Consider the following 16,069-nt stretch of genomic DNA (forward strand, 5'->3'; position numbering starts at 1 on the left):
GCAGGACCCATCTAATGGGCAACATCTAAGATTCCTTGTTTTATATGACTTTAAAGAGTCTTTTGATGGTGGGACACAACACACTGACACTTGGATAGATCAAAGGCAGAACTCTCTTTTACTTACAGTTCTAATATGGAGGTAACAGTCATGCAGGGCCACATGGGAGGTTGGCCCTCAAGGACAGGATAACAGCCAGTTGGAGCTGTAAGGGGAGGGTTATGTATGGAAGTAATGTGAGGTTAGCTAGGTGTCCCAGGATCCCTGTGGAGTGGCTAACTTGAATATTTTTGTGGATGCTGGGGTCTGGGGGCTGTCCTCAGTTGTCTAGTTCCTGACCCTGAGTCTATTAGGGAAGGTGCAGGTGCATACTGTGTATAGTCCAGCGTGTGAAAGCCCAGCATGTGGTACAGACTTAATCAGCTGCTCAAGAAGGGGCACTCTGACTTCTAGCCAAAACCTCAAAACTGGGGCAAGGCCATATTACAAAAACAAAAACTTTATTATCTTCTCTGCCTGTCCAGTCCTCCTTCCACATGGCCTTCATGGAGGTCTGAAGGCTCTCTCTACCTTCTACTGCTGCTTCTGTTTTATTTTTCTTAGATTTTTCTGTTCCACTGGTAAAAATGAGGCATCTCCTTTGTGCAAACAAAGGCAAACAAGCGACCACCTGTTCAACTGGAAATTTTCCTCGGAAACATCATAGTTTCTTAGGTAACATAAAATGATAACCATTTATATTTTAATTCAGTAATCATTATATTTTGGTCAAAAGCAACCATTGTTTAAACTTTCTTTTGCTTATGCAATGCTCTAAATGGAAATTTAATTTTATTTACTGAAAGAAAGAATAAACCAGGAAGTGCAGCCTGTGGCACGGCTGCTGGGGCGGCCATTAGACGGGGCGGCCGTTAGACGGGGCGGCCGTTAGACGGGGCGGCCTTTAGACCGGGGCGGCCGTTAGACCGGGGCGGCCGTTAGACCGGGGTGGCCGCGGAGGGACAAGGAAGCTCTGTAGCTCCGGGGTCTGAGCTACTGCTGTGGCGATGGCGGACAAAGGCTCGAGGCAGGAGAAGCAGGGCGGAAGAAACAGTGGAACTGGATCCACGGTGGAAAAGCCGCAGCCGCCTAAAGTTCCAGAGCCACAGGGGGACATCGTGCCTGCACGGCCCACTGAGGCGGAGGCAGTGGGGCTCAAGGCTCGCGAGGAGGGTGAGGAGGTGGTGGGCGACATCTTGGCCGAGAGGCCGGACCGAGTCATGGATTCCGTCTTCAGAGTCTACCAGGACCGGCAAATGGGCCTGGATTCGCGTCCTTCAGACCTGTCTCCTCTCTCCCTGACCCCTGCCTGCTGGACTGACACCCCGTCTCGCCTCCGCAGTGCATTCCATATACAATCAACTGGGCACGGGAGACCATGCGCTTCACACCCCGGGATGAGGGAGAACCCCACCTGGCAGAGGACCCCACGTGGCGCCGCAGCGCCCAGCCCCTCCGCTGGGTTCCTGCCACAGCAGCCCTGGCGCGCGGAACCGCAGCTTGGTGCACCGCCGCGCAGAATGGGCCACAAGCCCGCGATGGCACGCCTGGACCCCGCGAGCCTGCCATGCCACTGGGTGTGCCCGCAGGTGGAGGTTCTGGTTCCACCCTCCACAGCACCTCCCCCGGAAGCCTACAGCAGGTGCCAGCGGGGCGAGAAGACCGAAGCCCCGGCCGGCCTGCCAGCCTCTGGTTGGGGGCTCCCCAGTGTGGCCCATAACCCCCCCAGATCCAAACTATGGCCAAGTGCCAAGTGGCCCATCGGCTTGGAGGCCGAGGCCAAGCTGCTGGATGAGCTGTGGGAGGGCCGCAGGATACCTCCACAAGGCCTGGTCCTCGGGGATCAGGAGATCCAGGATCCTCACAAGCAGTCTCACCCTGCCCCTAGAGTTCTCGAGTCCACGTTCCATGTGAAGGGGAAGCCCTTGTGGCTGGACGAGATGAAGCTGCCTCCTGGTGTGAGCGTGTGGAACCCAGCCACCCAAGAGCTGCTTCGCTGTGCTGAACCTCAACAGGAAGACGAAGAGGACAGCACCTCTCCTCCTCCCATCCAAACGAATGCCCCAGAACCCGAGGTGACGGTGGCAGAGCTAACGAAGAACTTAGAGCCGGAAATATCGATTCTCCCCTCCAAGAAAGTTTATGCGGAAATTATATGTGAGAGAAAACGGGGAAGAAGCTGGAAGAAGTGGGGAGAAGATGGGAGATCCACCAGACTGTCATCCAAGCCTGACCCTCAGTGAAGGAGAGAAGGCTGGTTAGGAGCATCTTAGGGTGCGGTGGAGTAATTTTTCCATTTTAAACTTTCCTCTCTTGTTTTGAAAGTATACACTATTTCTGTTCTTTATTGGTTAGTCTAAAAATTTTAACTTGTATATTTAACAGTGTTTTTAATCAATATCTTTATTTTTCTTTTAAACAATACATGGATCTTAGAATTCTTCAACATTAATCATTCCCTTTGAATTTGTATACTTTTGTAACCCAATATTTTAATTTTATTATTTCATTAATTTCACAAATCAGGTATTTTGTTATTTTTCAACAGTTGATATTTGCGTAGATTTACCCATGTGTTTAATATTTTCTTTGCTCGCTCTTCTTTTTTATGTCTCAGATCTTCTATCTGGGATTATTATCCTTCTATCTTGAAGAATATCCTTTAGAAGTTCCTTTTATGAGGATTTGTGGTAGACAGACTTCTAAGGTGGCTCCCAAGATCCCTACCCTCTTGTGTACACATTCTCTATAATCTCCTCTTGAATGTGTGAAGAACTCATGAACATGATGGCAGTTTACTCCTGCGATTATGCTATGTATCTCCTAAAGCGATTTGCTGATGTAATGAAAGCCATAACCATTTGGCGCTGTGTGTGTGTGTGTGTGTGTGTGAATGAACAATATTTTTTCATATCTACCATAGTTTTCTTTACCTCTTTCAGTTACATTTTTCTGTGTTTAGGTTCCTCAAAGCTTTCCAAAGTTTGTGTCATTCATTGATTTATTCATTAAATAAATAAGCAATTTGCAGCAACATGGATGGACCTGGAGATTGTCATTCTAAGTGAAGAAAGCTAGAAAGAGAAAGAGAAATACCATATAATATCATATGTGGAATCTTAAAAAAAAAGAAAAAAAGAGGACACTAATGAACTCATTTACATAACAGAAACAGATTCGCAGACATAGTAAACAACCTTAGGGTTACGGAGGTGGGGGTAAGGGGGTGGGAAGGGATAAATTTGGGAGTTTGAGATTTGCAAATGATAACCACTATATATAAAAATGCGTAAGAAATTTCTTCTCTATAGCACAGGGAACTATATTCAATATCTTGTAAAAACCTTTAATGGAAAAGAATATGAAAATAAATACATGTGTATGTATGCATGACTGGGACATTATGCTGTACACCAGAAATTGACACATTGTAATTGACTGTACTTCAATAATTAAAAAAAAGCAGCAGTTCTAACAAAATGAAGATGAATCGGTGCTCTTGACCCACAATAAAATACCCATCAATTCTTTAAATAAATTAAAAAAAAAGAATAAACCTGTTCATATATTATTAATTGTTGACATATTGGTTGTTCATTGCATTCATAAGGCATGTCATGCTTTTAAAAAAGTTGTAAGATTTTAAAATTATTTTGGAATTGACTTCCATAGACATGCCATGTTTTAAAAATACTTTAGTTACTTTGCATCAAACCATTCAGCAACCTTTTAGACAGTTTCAATGTTTCCCCTCCTTCAGCACATGAGATAATTAAAAGTAGACCTTTAGGTATGCTGGTCTAATGAAATATTTTGTGTGTGGAGACTAGAAATTCAAGTTTTGTTTCTGTTTTATTTTAAAAAGAAGTTATGGCCCTTTATTCTTTTTTAAATTTTTTTTTTACCAATTTACTTAGATGTGGACAAAGATAGAGGTACCTCATGTGTACTTTTTTCTGGAAGAAGCTAGAGGAAAGGCTCTTTGTGTGTGTCTGTGTATGATATGTATTAGTAATGTTCCTCAGTATTTGGTTATAGCTTCTACTTCTGAGTTTTTTGGACATGAGAGGCCACCTAAGGAGTTTTTTAAAAAGCACCAGAATCTACTAAATGAACTATAATAAAGCAATCAATTTACAGATTAAATTAATCAATTAATATTTCTTTTTGTAATGTGAAAGAAGATAACATTGAGAACTGTAAAACCTCTTCCTCATAGGTGGACCCATCTTCTCAGGCAATTCAAAAAAGACAAGCTGTCCTTCTCAGAGCACTTCAAGGTAGTATCCTGGAGATTACTGGGTAATAAGAGTAGGATGGATAATGCAGTGCACTGTTTCAAGGTCATAATTCCCCTAGATCTTTACCCTACATCAATTCTAAGATTATCAGAATTTTATTAACCAACTACAGAGAGGTTATATAACTTCTCTTGCTTCATTTTCCAGTTCTTTTAACTCAGACTTTGTGTAAGTTCAGATATACTGAATCTTCTCTGTGGTATTAAATTTATAACTACCCATCTATAAAATTCTTAAGTTCAGGTGTATATATGTACATAGATACATCACACACAAGAATTCAGTACTCATATATTATAAACATACACATGTAATGCTCTGAAACACAGCTGTTACATTGCTGCATTGCTTTTATATCAAGCTGTGCACTCATAATATTTGTTTTGTTTACTGATGTGGATTCATGTTAGCATTTGTCTTAGATATTAAATGGCTAGGTGAAGAATGATATGTTTGAAATGAGTATGGGTTAATTTAAACCATATGATTTGATGACAATTTTAAGAAAACATAATACATAAGGCTTTACTCACATGGCTAATTTTCTTTAATACCCATATAGCAGGAATCATACCATTTGTTAAAAAAATGTTAATTTTCTTTATAAGAAATGTATAGCAGTTGAAGAAATACCATGCTTAGGATGGAGGTTGCAAACATGTTTCTCCTTTACAGGGCACTTGATAGCATCAGGGTCTTTAAAATTAAATATTTCTGATAAAACTATCATAGAAAAAGGGCATTGGAATGCAATTTCAGATAGGGAAAACTCAAGCTTTGTTTAATCACTTAGTTAAAACTAGTTTGAATAAAATGAAAATTGACTGAATAATTTTTCTATAAGAAATTACTACAGAAAAAAATTTACAGGAAAATACTACATATTAAATATTTGTGAAATAAATTATTAGAGTGTCTTACACAGTCATTGCAAATGGTGGCAATTCAAGTGTGATAAAGCTTCTTGTTGACATTTACGCAAATTCTTACTCTTATAGACTGTTTTCATAGGATGGACAGAGTGAAGGAAGAGGGAACTGATAAAGGTATTGCCAAATAAAAATAGAAAAGGTTATGTCCCTCATTAATTAGATTATGTCCCTACACTCAAATAAGCAAGCAAACTACACTAAACTAAAAGTAACCAACATAAACCTGGTCATACTGATTGTTCCGTTGTTAGTTTCCTAATATGTAAGTCACGCACTTTTTATAAAGCAACAAGTCATTTCCATTAGTGTTATTAAAATAAGGTTAAATTTCACTAAAAATAATCAAACTGCAGAAAGAGCTAAAATACATTCTTATATCTATCACAGACTTTTAAAAAATTTACATAGGTAAAATTTAACAGGAAGATTTCCAAGGCGGACTTTAGATGTACTTTCAAATTCTTTCTCAAAGTGAAAAATTTTAAACATAGTTCTTTCATCAGTTGCATGATCTTTTCCCTTAAAGTTATATACTTTCCAATTTATTTAAATTTGTTTTCCACCAAATGAAGTCATTTGTACTAAGAGGTTAAAAAAAATGCTCACAAATCAAATCAGATCCCTGTTTAATATGCTGCTGTGAAATGTTGGGCTGTGTAAGAACTAGCAGATAATTAATGCTCCCCCTCCAAACATTAGTTCAAGGCACTGCTAATGAGTTCACCTCTTTTCTCTTTCAGACTTCAGCTCCATTAGCAGTGTTGTAATACTAAAGATAATTAGTGCAGGATTGTCAGCTTGATTTTTGCTAACGTTATGGTCTTTATTTTGTACTATATTCTTTAAGGATCCCTCTGGGAGACTGTGGACCACTTTGTTGGTGAGGCAGGAGCCATTCATCTTAGCCTAACAAAAGCACAGTTTAATTAAGAAGCGTTCTGCCATTTATTGTGTTCTCTAGACTACAATTTTGATGTTGGTCTATAAATGTTAAGATTTGTCAGATTCAATTTCTCTGCTCTAATTTCCTATCAGAGAAAATGTGATACCAGGCATGGATCCAATTTTCCTTTTCTATTAGCATTTATATTGACAGAATTAATGATTTTATTATCATCTTTGGCTTGTTGCTAAATAGCAGATATCATATTCCTTCTTGTGGATGGTTACATATATATAGTAAACTTATTGTCCCAGGAGAAATTACAACTCATTCTATTAGATTTATTTCAAGGTGACCAAGTAAAGTGGTGGGAAAAGAAATCAGAACAGCATTGGAAAAAGGATAGTATTCTCAAATAAGAAGAAAGTTTACTATTTTTTCTATATGAATAGTGTGTCCAAATGGATAGGCTTGCAAGATTCTGTAATATTCTCCCAGTAGGTTGACTTGTAATGCTTTTGATCCCTGATACCACACTGGAAATGAAATATTTGAAAAAGTGTAAATCCTACACATTTTCATGACCCAAGAAATACTCTAATGGGACTATGAACCCCCATTAGATTTGGAGTAAAATTAATAACATCAAGAGGTGATATACTTTGCATATTATTTCTCACCTTTTGGAACTCAGATTCCTCCTTTACTAATCTAATCATCTCCCTGATTTAACTATAGTTTACCTATTAATTTACCTGCCAAATATTCAGCTTGGAGTGTTTTAAGTCCCTATTCATGAATAACTTACCTGTTACTTAAGGGAAAATGAATTAGTTGTACAGTTTTATGAAAGAAAAAAAGAGCCATGATGAGGCACTCCTGTTTAATGTAGTTCTTTTCTTTGCAGGTTATTACCATCAAATACTCACCTGGTACTGACCTTAACATTTAATAAGGGCATCAGTGTTCTCAAAGTTTACAGCAGTCATATATTAGAAACTTTTACATCAAGATAAAGCCAGGAAATTTTATCACAAAATTTTATTTTACTTTTATGTAATGCACGGATGAGTATATTTAAATATATTTCTCTAACATCTGTAGTAATGCAAAATGATAAAAGAGACTAGCTGGTACTTTTGTGCTCAGTAAGTACAAGAATAATCATAATCTTGCCACAAGAAAAATGAAATGGGAATATATTCATGAAATGTAATTAAATATATTTAGTATCCAAATACTGTCTATATGCAAATTCCATGTCAACATTTTCTAAATTATATTCACCCTCTGAGACATGTATGACTAACATTATTATTTCAGTGTGGTGAACCAAATCAGTTACTCCAGAGATTTTTAAATGAATTTCTAGAGGCATTGAAAAACAGAGTCCATCTGTCTACCACCATTCACATCCATGGCTTACAAGTTAAAAATAAAACAGCAGAACACAGTGGCCCCTTTCCTAGTCACTACTGTTTCTCTTAGAAGAAGGAAGATGAGGGCCCTGGTCTACATTAATCCAAAATTTTTCTCCAAGAATCATGGCCTTGTCTCCACTCTCTGTCTTGAGACCACGAAAAATAATATCCACATGTCTCTATCCTGATCACACAAGTGACCACAAGAAGCCCAGACTCCCAGGTCATCCTTATCTTCTATGACTGAAGACTGCACACTTCCAATTCTCTTTTCATCTCTTAACCCTCCCCAACTGCTGAAAGCCTCCCACTGAGTCTTCTGGAACACACAGAATATTACTAAAAAAAAATTCCCCCAATTTTCAAACTTTTTTCTAAATGGTCCCTTTATTTCCTGCTCTAACAGAAATATAAATGTCCCTTGAGTACACTGCTTCCCCCATAGGCCTTTCTCATTCCACTGTGCCTGAAACTGGGGTGAGTGTCCTTCTTGATATGAATTGCTGTCCCATGACCATTCTCTCTCCCTTTTCTCTAAGACCCCTTAACTTTGAATTTTATGTACCAGATAGTGGTATCCATTGCCTTCATTTTTGCAGTAATTGCTTACTACCTCCACTCTAACTGCATCCTGTATCCTGAAAGCTTTTGCATCTGATTTACTGTCACTCTAAAACCATGTCTTGGTGGTTTCAGTGTCCACATTGCTTATACTTACAAAACATTGACCTCTCAGCTCCTTGAACTCCTTGTTCATCTCACCTAGGTTTTTCACTCCCTTGATCGTACCCTAGACTTATCAGGACCAAGATCTCGAACATCATTAGAAATCTCAATTTCAAGCATCTCTCTGACAACCGCTTTTGTCGCTTCCTCTCACTCCCTCTGGTATGGTAAATACAATTCTTTAGCCCCTTCACCTGATCTTATCATGTCTTTGTTTTTTGTCTGTCTTTTCCTGATTTCTTTCTTCACCAGCTTACATTCTTTAGCCAGTCATTAAATTCATTCCCTTGCATTCACTTTCGAGTTTTTTGCCCCGTCTTACTTCATTTTCCTCAATTGGTTAGACCAGAGTTTCGAGTAAATCCATCTCTTCTCTGTGCCAGCACTTGTGTAGGAGGATGTGGCTGTTTCACTTTAAATTAATAACCTTAAGTGGACTTTTAATGCCACCCGACAATCAGTGTATCTAGTCCATGCTCTCTTCCTGTCTCTACTTCTTCCATAATGTAACACCTCTCTTCTTTCTCTTCTCATTCCTCACTCTCAGATGATGGCCATCTTTCGTACATTTGTGAGAAAACTAAAAATCAGAAGAGACCTTTCAAAATCTCTACTACCATTTCTGCCTGTCTATGAGCAACAGTACCCATATGCTCTGTCCCACCTCCCTTTAGAATGGATGAATCCTTGGTCTTTTTAAGGCCAGTTGCTTCACTTGCCCTGGAAATTCTCCCCTTTTTCTTCTGCATCAACAAATTTTCTTCCACTGTGGATTCTTTCATGCTGTCATGCCTCCATTAGGAGTTCCCTCTCCCTAAAAAATAAAATCTCTTGATCTTCACTTCCCTTTCCACCAACTTCTTCGTTATCCAATTCTTTCTGTATTCAAAATTCTTGGAAAGTTTCTACATGAACTGGCATCAGTCCCTCTATTTCCAATGTTTTGTTTTAATCCACGTTGTTGGGTATATCAGTCCTTCATTTCTTTTTATTGCTGAGTAGTGCTCCACTGTTTAGTTATACAACAATTTGTTTATTGATTCTCCTGGTGATGAACATTTGAGTCGTTTCTAAATTCAACTTTCACAAATAGAGTTGCTATGAATATTTCTCAATAAGTCTTTGTACAGACATATGTTTTTATGTATCTTGGGTAAATGAGTGAAATGGCTAGTTTATGTGGTTGGTACATGTCTAGCTTTTTAAGAAAACACCGAATGGTTTTCTGAAGCGGTCATACCATTTTACATTTCCACTAGCAGTTTTTGAGATTTTCAGTTGCTACGTATCCTCTTAAAGACTTGATTTATTCAATCTTTATAATTTTAGGTATTTTAAATAGGTATAGAGTGGCTTTAACACACATTTCCTTAATAATTAATGATGTTAAACATTTTATGTGCTTCTTTGTCATCCATACATCTTCTTCGGTGAAATGTATATTCAAATATTTTGTCAGTTTTTAAATTGAGTTGTTTGTTTTCTTATTTTTGATTTCTGGGAGTCCTTTATATGTTCTGGATACAAGTTTTTTACCAGGTACATTGCTTAGTAAATATAGTCTCCTATTCTGTAGCTTATCTTTTCATCGTCTTTGTTGTGTCATTGAAAGAGCAGATGTTCTTGATTTTTGTGAACACAGATATATACTTTTTTTCTTTTATAGATCACACCTTTAGTGTTGTATCTGAAAAATCCTTTCTGAACACAAAGTCATAGATTTTCTCCTAGAAATTTTGTAGTTTAGACTTTGTGAGTCTGTGATCATTTTGAGTTAAATTTGATGGAGTGTGGTATATATAGATCAAAGGTTTCTTTTTATTTGTTTTTGTTTTTTGCACAAAATTGCTATTATTACGTAGTTGTTTGGTAGAATTCCTCAGTGGAGTCATGTGAGTCTGTAGATACCTTGGAGGGAAGGTTTTTAACAATAAATTCACTTTTTGTCAGTTTTTCTTCTGATTTCTATTTAATTGATTTTTACTTTAATCTTTCATCTTCCCCTTTCATATCTTTCCCTTCTTTTTGTAATTTTAAGATGAGTTTCATCTTCATTTATTCTTTTTATTCTAATTTTTAAGGTGGAAGCTGAGGCCATTGATTTGAGACCTTTCTTTTTTAATATAGGCATTTAAGTTTATAAATTTCCCTTTAAGTTCTGTTTCTGTTGTATCTGGCACATTTTATCATACTGTGTTTTTGTTTTTATTCAGCTCAAATTTCATTCTAATTTTTTTGTTACATTCACTCCAAGGATTATTTAGAGTGTGTTATTTAATTTTCAAATATTTGGAACTTTTCTAGAAAGATACCCTTTATTGATTTCTAATTTAATTCCATAATAAAAATATTTTACATGAAAAAATACTTTATATAATTGAAGGCTTTTAAATCTACTGAGACTTGTTTTATGACCCAGAATATAGTCTCTTTGGGTATATGTCCCAAGTGCACTTGAAATAATGTATATTCTGCTATTACTGTATGGAGTCATCTATAAATGGTGCTTAGGTCAAGTTGGTTGATAATGTTGTTCAAAGCTCTGTATCCTTAAGGAGTCTGTCTCTAATTGTTCTTACTGAGAGGAAGTGTTGAAATCTCTTCTTGTAATTGTTTATGTTTGTTTATTTCTCCTTGCTGTTCTGTCAGTATTTTGATGGTCTTGTTTTTATTGTGTTTATGTGCATAAACATTTATGATTGTTATATCTTCCTGATGAACTGATCCCTTTATCATTATGAATTGACCCTCTTTATCCTTGGTGACATTCTTTGCTGTGAGTAAATATTTGGAGTTACTAATATAGTCACTCCAGCTTTCTTCTGATTAGTGTTCACATGATACGGCTTTTATTTGTAACATAGACACACACACACACACACACACACACACACACACACACACACCAGCTTACATTATATTTATATATGTATCTTTATATTTAAAGTGAGTTTCTTATTAGAAGAATTTGGGTAAGTCTTGATTTTTTTTATCCAATCTGACAATCTCTACCTCTAGTTGAGGTAGTTACTATTTTCATTTATTGTCCTTATTGATATAAATAGATTTAAATCTACCATCTTGCTATTTGTGCCCTATTGGTTCCATGTGTTCTTTGTTCTTCATTTCCTCTTCTTCTGTTTTCCTTTCTATAAATTAATAAGTTTTATAATACTATTTTTTCTACTCTCTTGGTTTATTCATGTTAACCTTTTGTTGTGTTAATTTTAGTGGTTGCTTTAGGGCTTCTGGTGTGCATCTTTAATTTATTAGTTTATCTCTAAGCAATACGTCATTCCTTCACATATACTATAAGCTTGGCTTTTTAATGGTGAGAAATCTGCTGTCATCTTTACCTTTATTCTTCTGAATGCAATGTATCTTTTTCATCTCGTAGCTTTTAAGATTTTGTTTTTTGTCACTAGTTTCAAGAAATTTGAATATGGTGTGCCTTGATTAAATTTTCTTTGTGTTTGGTATACTTGAGTTCATTGAACTTCTTGAAACTCTTGATTTGTGGTGTACATCAAATTTGGAAATTTTTCTTTAATAGTTTTTGTTCTCCTATTCTCTCTTCTTGAAACTCCAATTACATGTATATTAGGCCATTTGAAGTGGCTCCAGAGTTCACTGATGCTGAATGTACTTCTTTTTTTTTTCCAGTTTTTTTCTCCCTGTGCTTCAATTTGTAAAGTTACTATTTGCTATTTCTTCAAGTTCACTAATCTTTTTTCTTCCATGTATTATCTGCCATTAATCCCACATAGTATATTTTTGACTCAGATATTGTCATTTTCATCTCAGATGAAGTTCTATTGAATCATTTTTTATATTTTTCTTGTCTTAGTAACATGTTCAATCTTTTCTCTAGCTCCTTGAACATATAGAATATTGTTATAGTAACTGTTTAAATATTCTTATCTGCTTATTCTAACTTCTATTTCATTTCTGAATGCTTTTGAGCTGAATATTTAGAAGAGATCTCAAACTTAAGCTGCTCAGAAATGATCCTTTATTTTTTTCCTCTACTACTATACCCACAGTTTTCTATCATATTTTTATCAATCGTTCATTTGTTTTTGATCCATTTTTGAGTTAATTTTTGTATGTAGTATAAGATAAGGATCCAACTTTATTCTTTTGCATTCCATACATTTTTATCCATAGATATTTATTTATCCATAGATAACTTATCCATATTTATTCTAATTTGGAATTTTTTTTGTTTTGTGTGTTTGCTGCTATAGTCCTAGCATGTAAAATAGTTTTGGTCACATAGTAGGAACTTGTTAAGTATTAAATACATGATGTTAATGCTAAATGCTTTACAGAATAGGTAGCTATGGGTCATAAAACTAATTAATGTATAACTTGTGCTGTTAAAGCTTTATCAGATTGGCCCCAATCAGGTGAGACAAACCACATAATAATTTGAACAGAGAATGCTTAAAGAGGAATGCTTAAAGAATTGTTTACAATAACAGAGGATTGGAGTAATGAGATGTTGGGTAATAAAAAGTAAAGAGAGCTCTAAATGATACATAAATATCAGATATAAGAAGAAGTCTCTAACGCTAGGGCTGGGATTTTTCATCCAAGGAAGAGGCTCCCAGGGATGAGATTTAGACCTTGTTAGAGAGGGTGGTGCGTTGGTTCATTGAGCAGCAGAGAATTCTCCATAGTACCCAACTGACAGAACTTGCTAGAAGTCGGCCCTCAAGTTTGCTGGGGAAATCTGCTGACAAGGAGGCACTTCACCAGGGACTCTGCTACAGTATTGTATGAGAGAGATGCAGGGGGCAGCTGCTGGCCGCTGAGTGCTGCTGTCACCATGTACTGCAGGACCTGGGCACTGGAGAAGCTCTGAGAGCTGCAGGAACCTGAAGAGAAAGCGGCCCTGCATGTGGCAGGATCCTGCCGTCTGAACAACCAGACCCAGGAGGCAAACACCTTTTTTTCTCTTTCAATGTCTTTTCAGATTTCAGTGCTAGTCGGTAAAAGGGAAAGAATGTTTAAGGGTCCATATCTATTATCACAGAGCTGTCTAATAGGCTAATTTGAAATTGAGAGGCAATAAATTGATAAGTGGTGTCCTTTCTGTGCAAATGATATATATTTCCAGTTAGTTCCTGAAATATTTTTAAACTGGGATTGTTTGGCCCATAATATAAGGCAAGAGATTATATGATTTTTCTTTTACAAGTTATTCTGCTGAAGAATCAGCCAAGGTAGCCATCTAATATTTGGAAGGAAATCCAGGATAGGGAACAACTGAGTACTTTCTTTGGCTGTGTGGCTATATTGATCCAGAGAGTGGATTTATTTAGTCAGGGACACCTGAAAAATGTTCGTGAGTTTCTGCTCAAAAATGTGACTTTTCAAATATCCCAAATTGATACTTTCTTCCTAATTGACTTAAAGAATCTTACAGATAATTAAATTTTGACTCAAGTTTCTAAATTTGTAGGTTTTGGTCTTCAAAGTATGTGTGTTAATTCTTGAGATTTTCCTCCCAGCTTATTTTATATATAAAATAACATACAGTACAAGTGCTTTCTTTAAAATTAATAGGCTTTATATTTTAGAGCAGCTTTGGGTTCACAGCAAAATTGAGTGGGAAGTAAGGAGAGTTCCCACATACCTCTTCCCCAGGCACATACACAGCTTTCTCCACCCTCAACATTCTGCACCAGAGTGGCATATTTGTCACACTCTGATGAACCAACATTGACACATTATTAGCAACCAATGTCCTTAGTTTACATTAGGGTTCACTATCTGTACATTGTACATTCTGTGAGTTTTGACAAATGTGTGATGGGATGCATCCACCATTATAGTGTTGTACAGAATATTTTCACTGCGCTAAAAACCCCTTGTGCTTCACTTATTCATCGCTCGTGCTCCCCTACACACACTCTCAATACCCCTGGCAACTACTGATCTTTTCATTGTCTCTATTGTTTTGCCTTTTCTGGAGTGTCATATAGTTGGAATCATGCAAGATACAGTCTTTAGGATTGACTTCTTTTACTTAATAGTAAGCATTTAAGATTCTTTTAGGTATTTTAATGGCTTGATAGCGCTTTTCTTTTTAGCTCTGAGTAATATGCTCATTGTATGGATGTACCTGAGTTTATTTACTATTCATTTATATAAAAATGTTTTAATTGCTTCTGAGTATTGGCAATTATGAGTAAAGCAACTGTAAACATCCCTGTGCAGGTTTTTGTGTGTGTGAACATGAGTTTTCAACTAATTTGGGTAAATACCAAGGGGCACATTGCTGGATTATATATTAGGAGTGTGTTTAGTTTTGTAAGAAACCGTCAAACTTTTCCAAAGTGACTGTACTATTTTGCATTCCCACCAGCAATGAATGAAAGTTCCTTTACTCCACATCTTCATTAGCATTTGGTGTTGTCAGTGTTTTGGATTTTAGTCATTCTAACAGATGTATAGTGGGTGTACATGTTTTTAATTGAGCAACTGTTTCTGTTTCTTTATTATCTTCTTAATTTACTACCTTTTATAGTTATAGAGATAAATATGATTAAGAAGTATTTAAAATTTTTATTTTAGGGAGAAAAATGGAAATGTTCTGTTGCTTTCACATTCATCTAGGCAACTATTGCACAACATTTTAATATTTAGCATTCATTTATAAGTTCCAGAACAGTACCATCAACAAGAACATCAGAACAATTTGCTTTTTAAAGGATGTAAAATGAAATTTATTTTTTCATTTTTTTTCATTCTGTCTTGAGATTTCCCTTGTGGTTTGTGAAATGTAGGAAATTTTTGATGACTTTTACTTTGCTATTATTTTGTGACCTGGGTCTTCTAATGGTCTCATACATCAAAGGAAAGAATGCTGTCTCCAGGGAGCTTTAACCAGCCTTTGGACTGCTGAAGTCAATTTCAAACAAGTTCTCATTTTTTCCTAATGCATATGTAAGTTAGGATCACATTTGTTTGAGTTACCATCTGAAAAGGGATAAATTGTTTCATGCATTATAATACACTTGAATACTTTGGATCATATTTCGTAACATAATTTTTTAATATGCAGGACTAAATTGAAGACAATGATATTGGGTATCAGGATGATTCCTTGGAAGTGACCCACAGCTTCATGGAATTTTGAAACTTCTTAGTTTGAAGGTTAGAATACTTCCATTTAGAAAATATTTTCTATTGTGATATCAGTATGACACTTTCATGTGTTGCTAAGGATACACATTTTGTAGTCAAATACATATGGATTCAATTCAGCTTGAATCTCTACCGGCTGGGAGACTTTGGGTGTCTCAAACTCTTTGATCCCTATTTTCCTTATGTGAAATATGGTTGTTAATACTTAATTGCCCTGTAATTATAAGCAATGGATTCAACACAAATAAAGCCTTTTGGTATACTTAGTACTATTAAGCATTCAACAAATGATGGCTATTTTTTGTTAAAGAATTTATAAAGCTAAAATGATTAATATTAGATTACTTGGATTTAGTGAATAATGATTGAATAGATGCATTGATAAAGTCATGAGGTAGTATCTGGATATTTCTGGATATGATACCCTTTGATACACTTTTTGAATGAGCTATGCCTGTTCCCTCCTATATAAAATGGTGATAATTATACCTAGTGCACAGATTCATTGTAAAAAACAAAATATATCTAAAGATCTTAGAATAGTATGTGACATTTTAATCATGCAGAATCATTTAATTGGTAGTATTATAATTATTTCCTGTTTCAGATGCT

General features: G+C 36.2%; 1 protein-coding gene across 1 annotated transcript; it reads left to right on the forward strand.

The window, feature by feature from the left end:
* The first annotated feature begins 952 nt into the window (after positions 1-952).
* On the forward strand, positions 953-3,073 carry LOC102532571 (uncharacterized protein C2orf81-like). Its single transcript, XM_031672328.2, has one exon. It carries the CDS (start codon positions 1,047-1,049, stop codon positions 2,280-2,282), a length of 1,236 nt encoding a protein of 411 aa, XP_031528188.1. The 5' UTR covers positions 953-1,046; the 3' UTR covers positions 2,283-3,073.
* Positions 3,074-16,069: the final 12,996 nt, after the last annotated feature.

Source organism: Vicugna pacos, chromosome 1 (assembly GCF_048564905.1).
Source record: "Vicugna pacos chromosome 1, VicPac4, whole genome shotgun sequence".
NCBI classification, from domain to species: Eukaryota; Metazoa; Chordata; class Mammalia; order Artiodactyla; family Camelidae; genus Vicugna; species Vicugna pacos.

Excerpts from the sequence above, each read along its gene's own strand:
- LOC102532571 (XM_031672328.2), top strand. The coding sequence starts at position 1,047 with ATGGCGGACAAAGGCTCGAGGCAGGAGAAGCAGGGCGGAAGAAACAGT.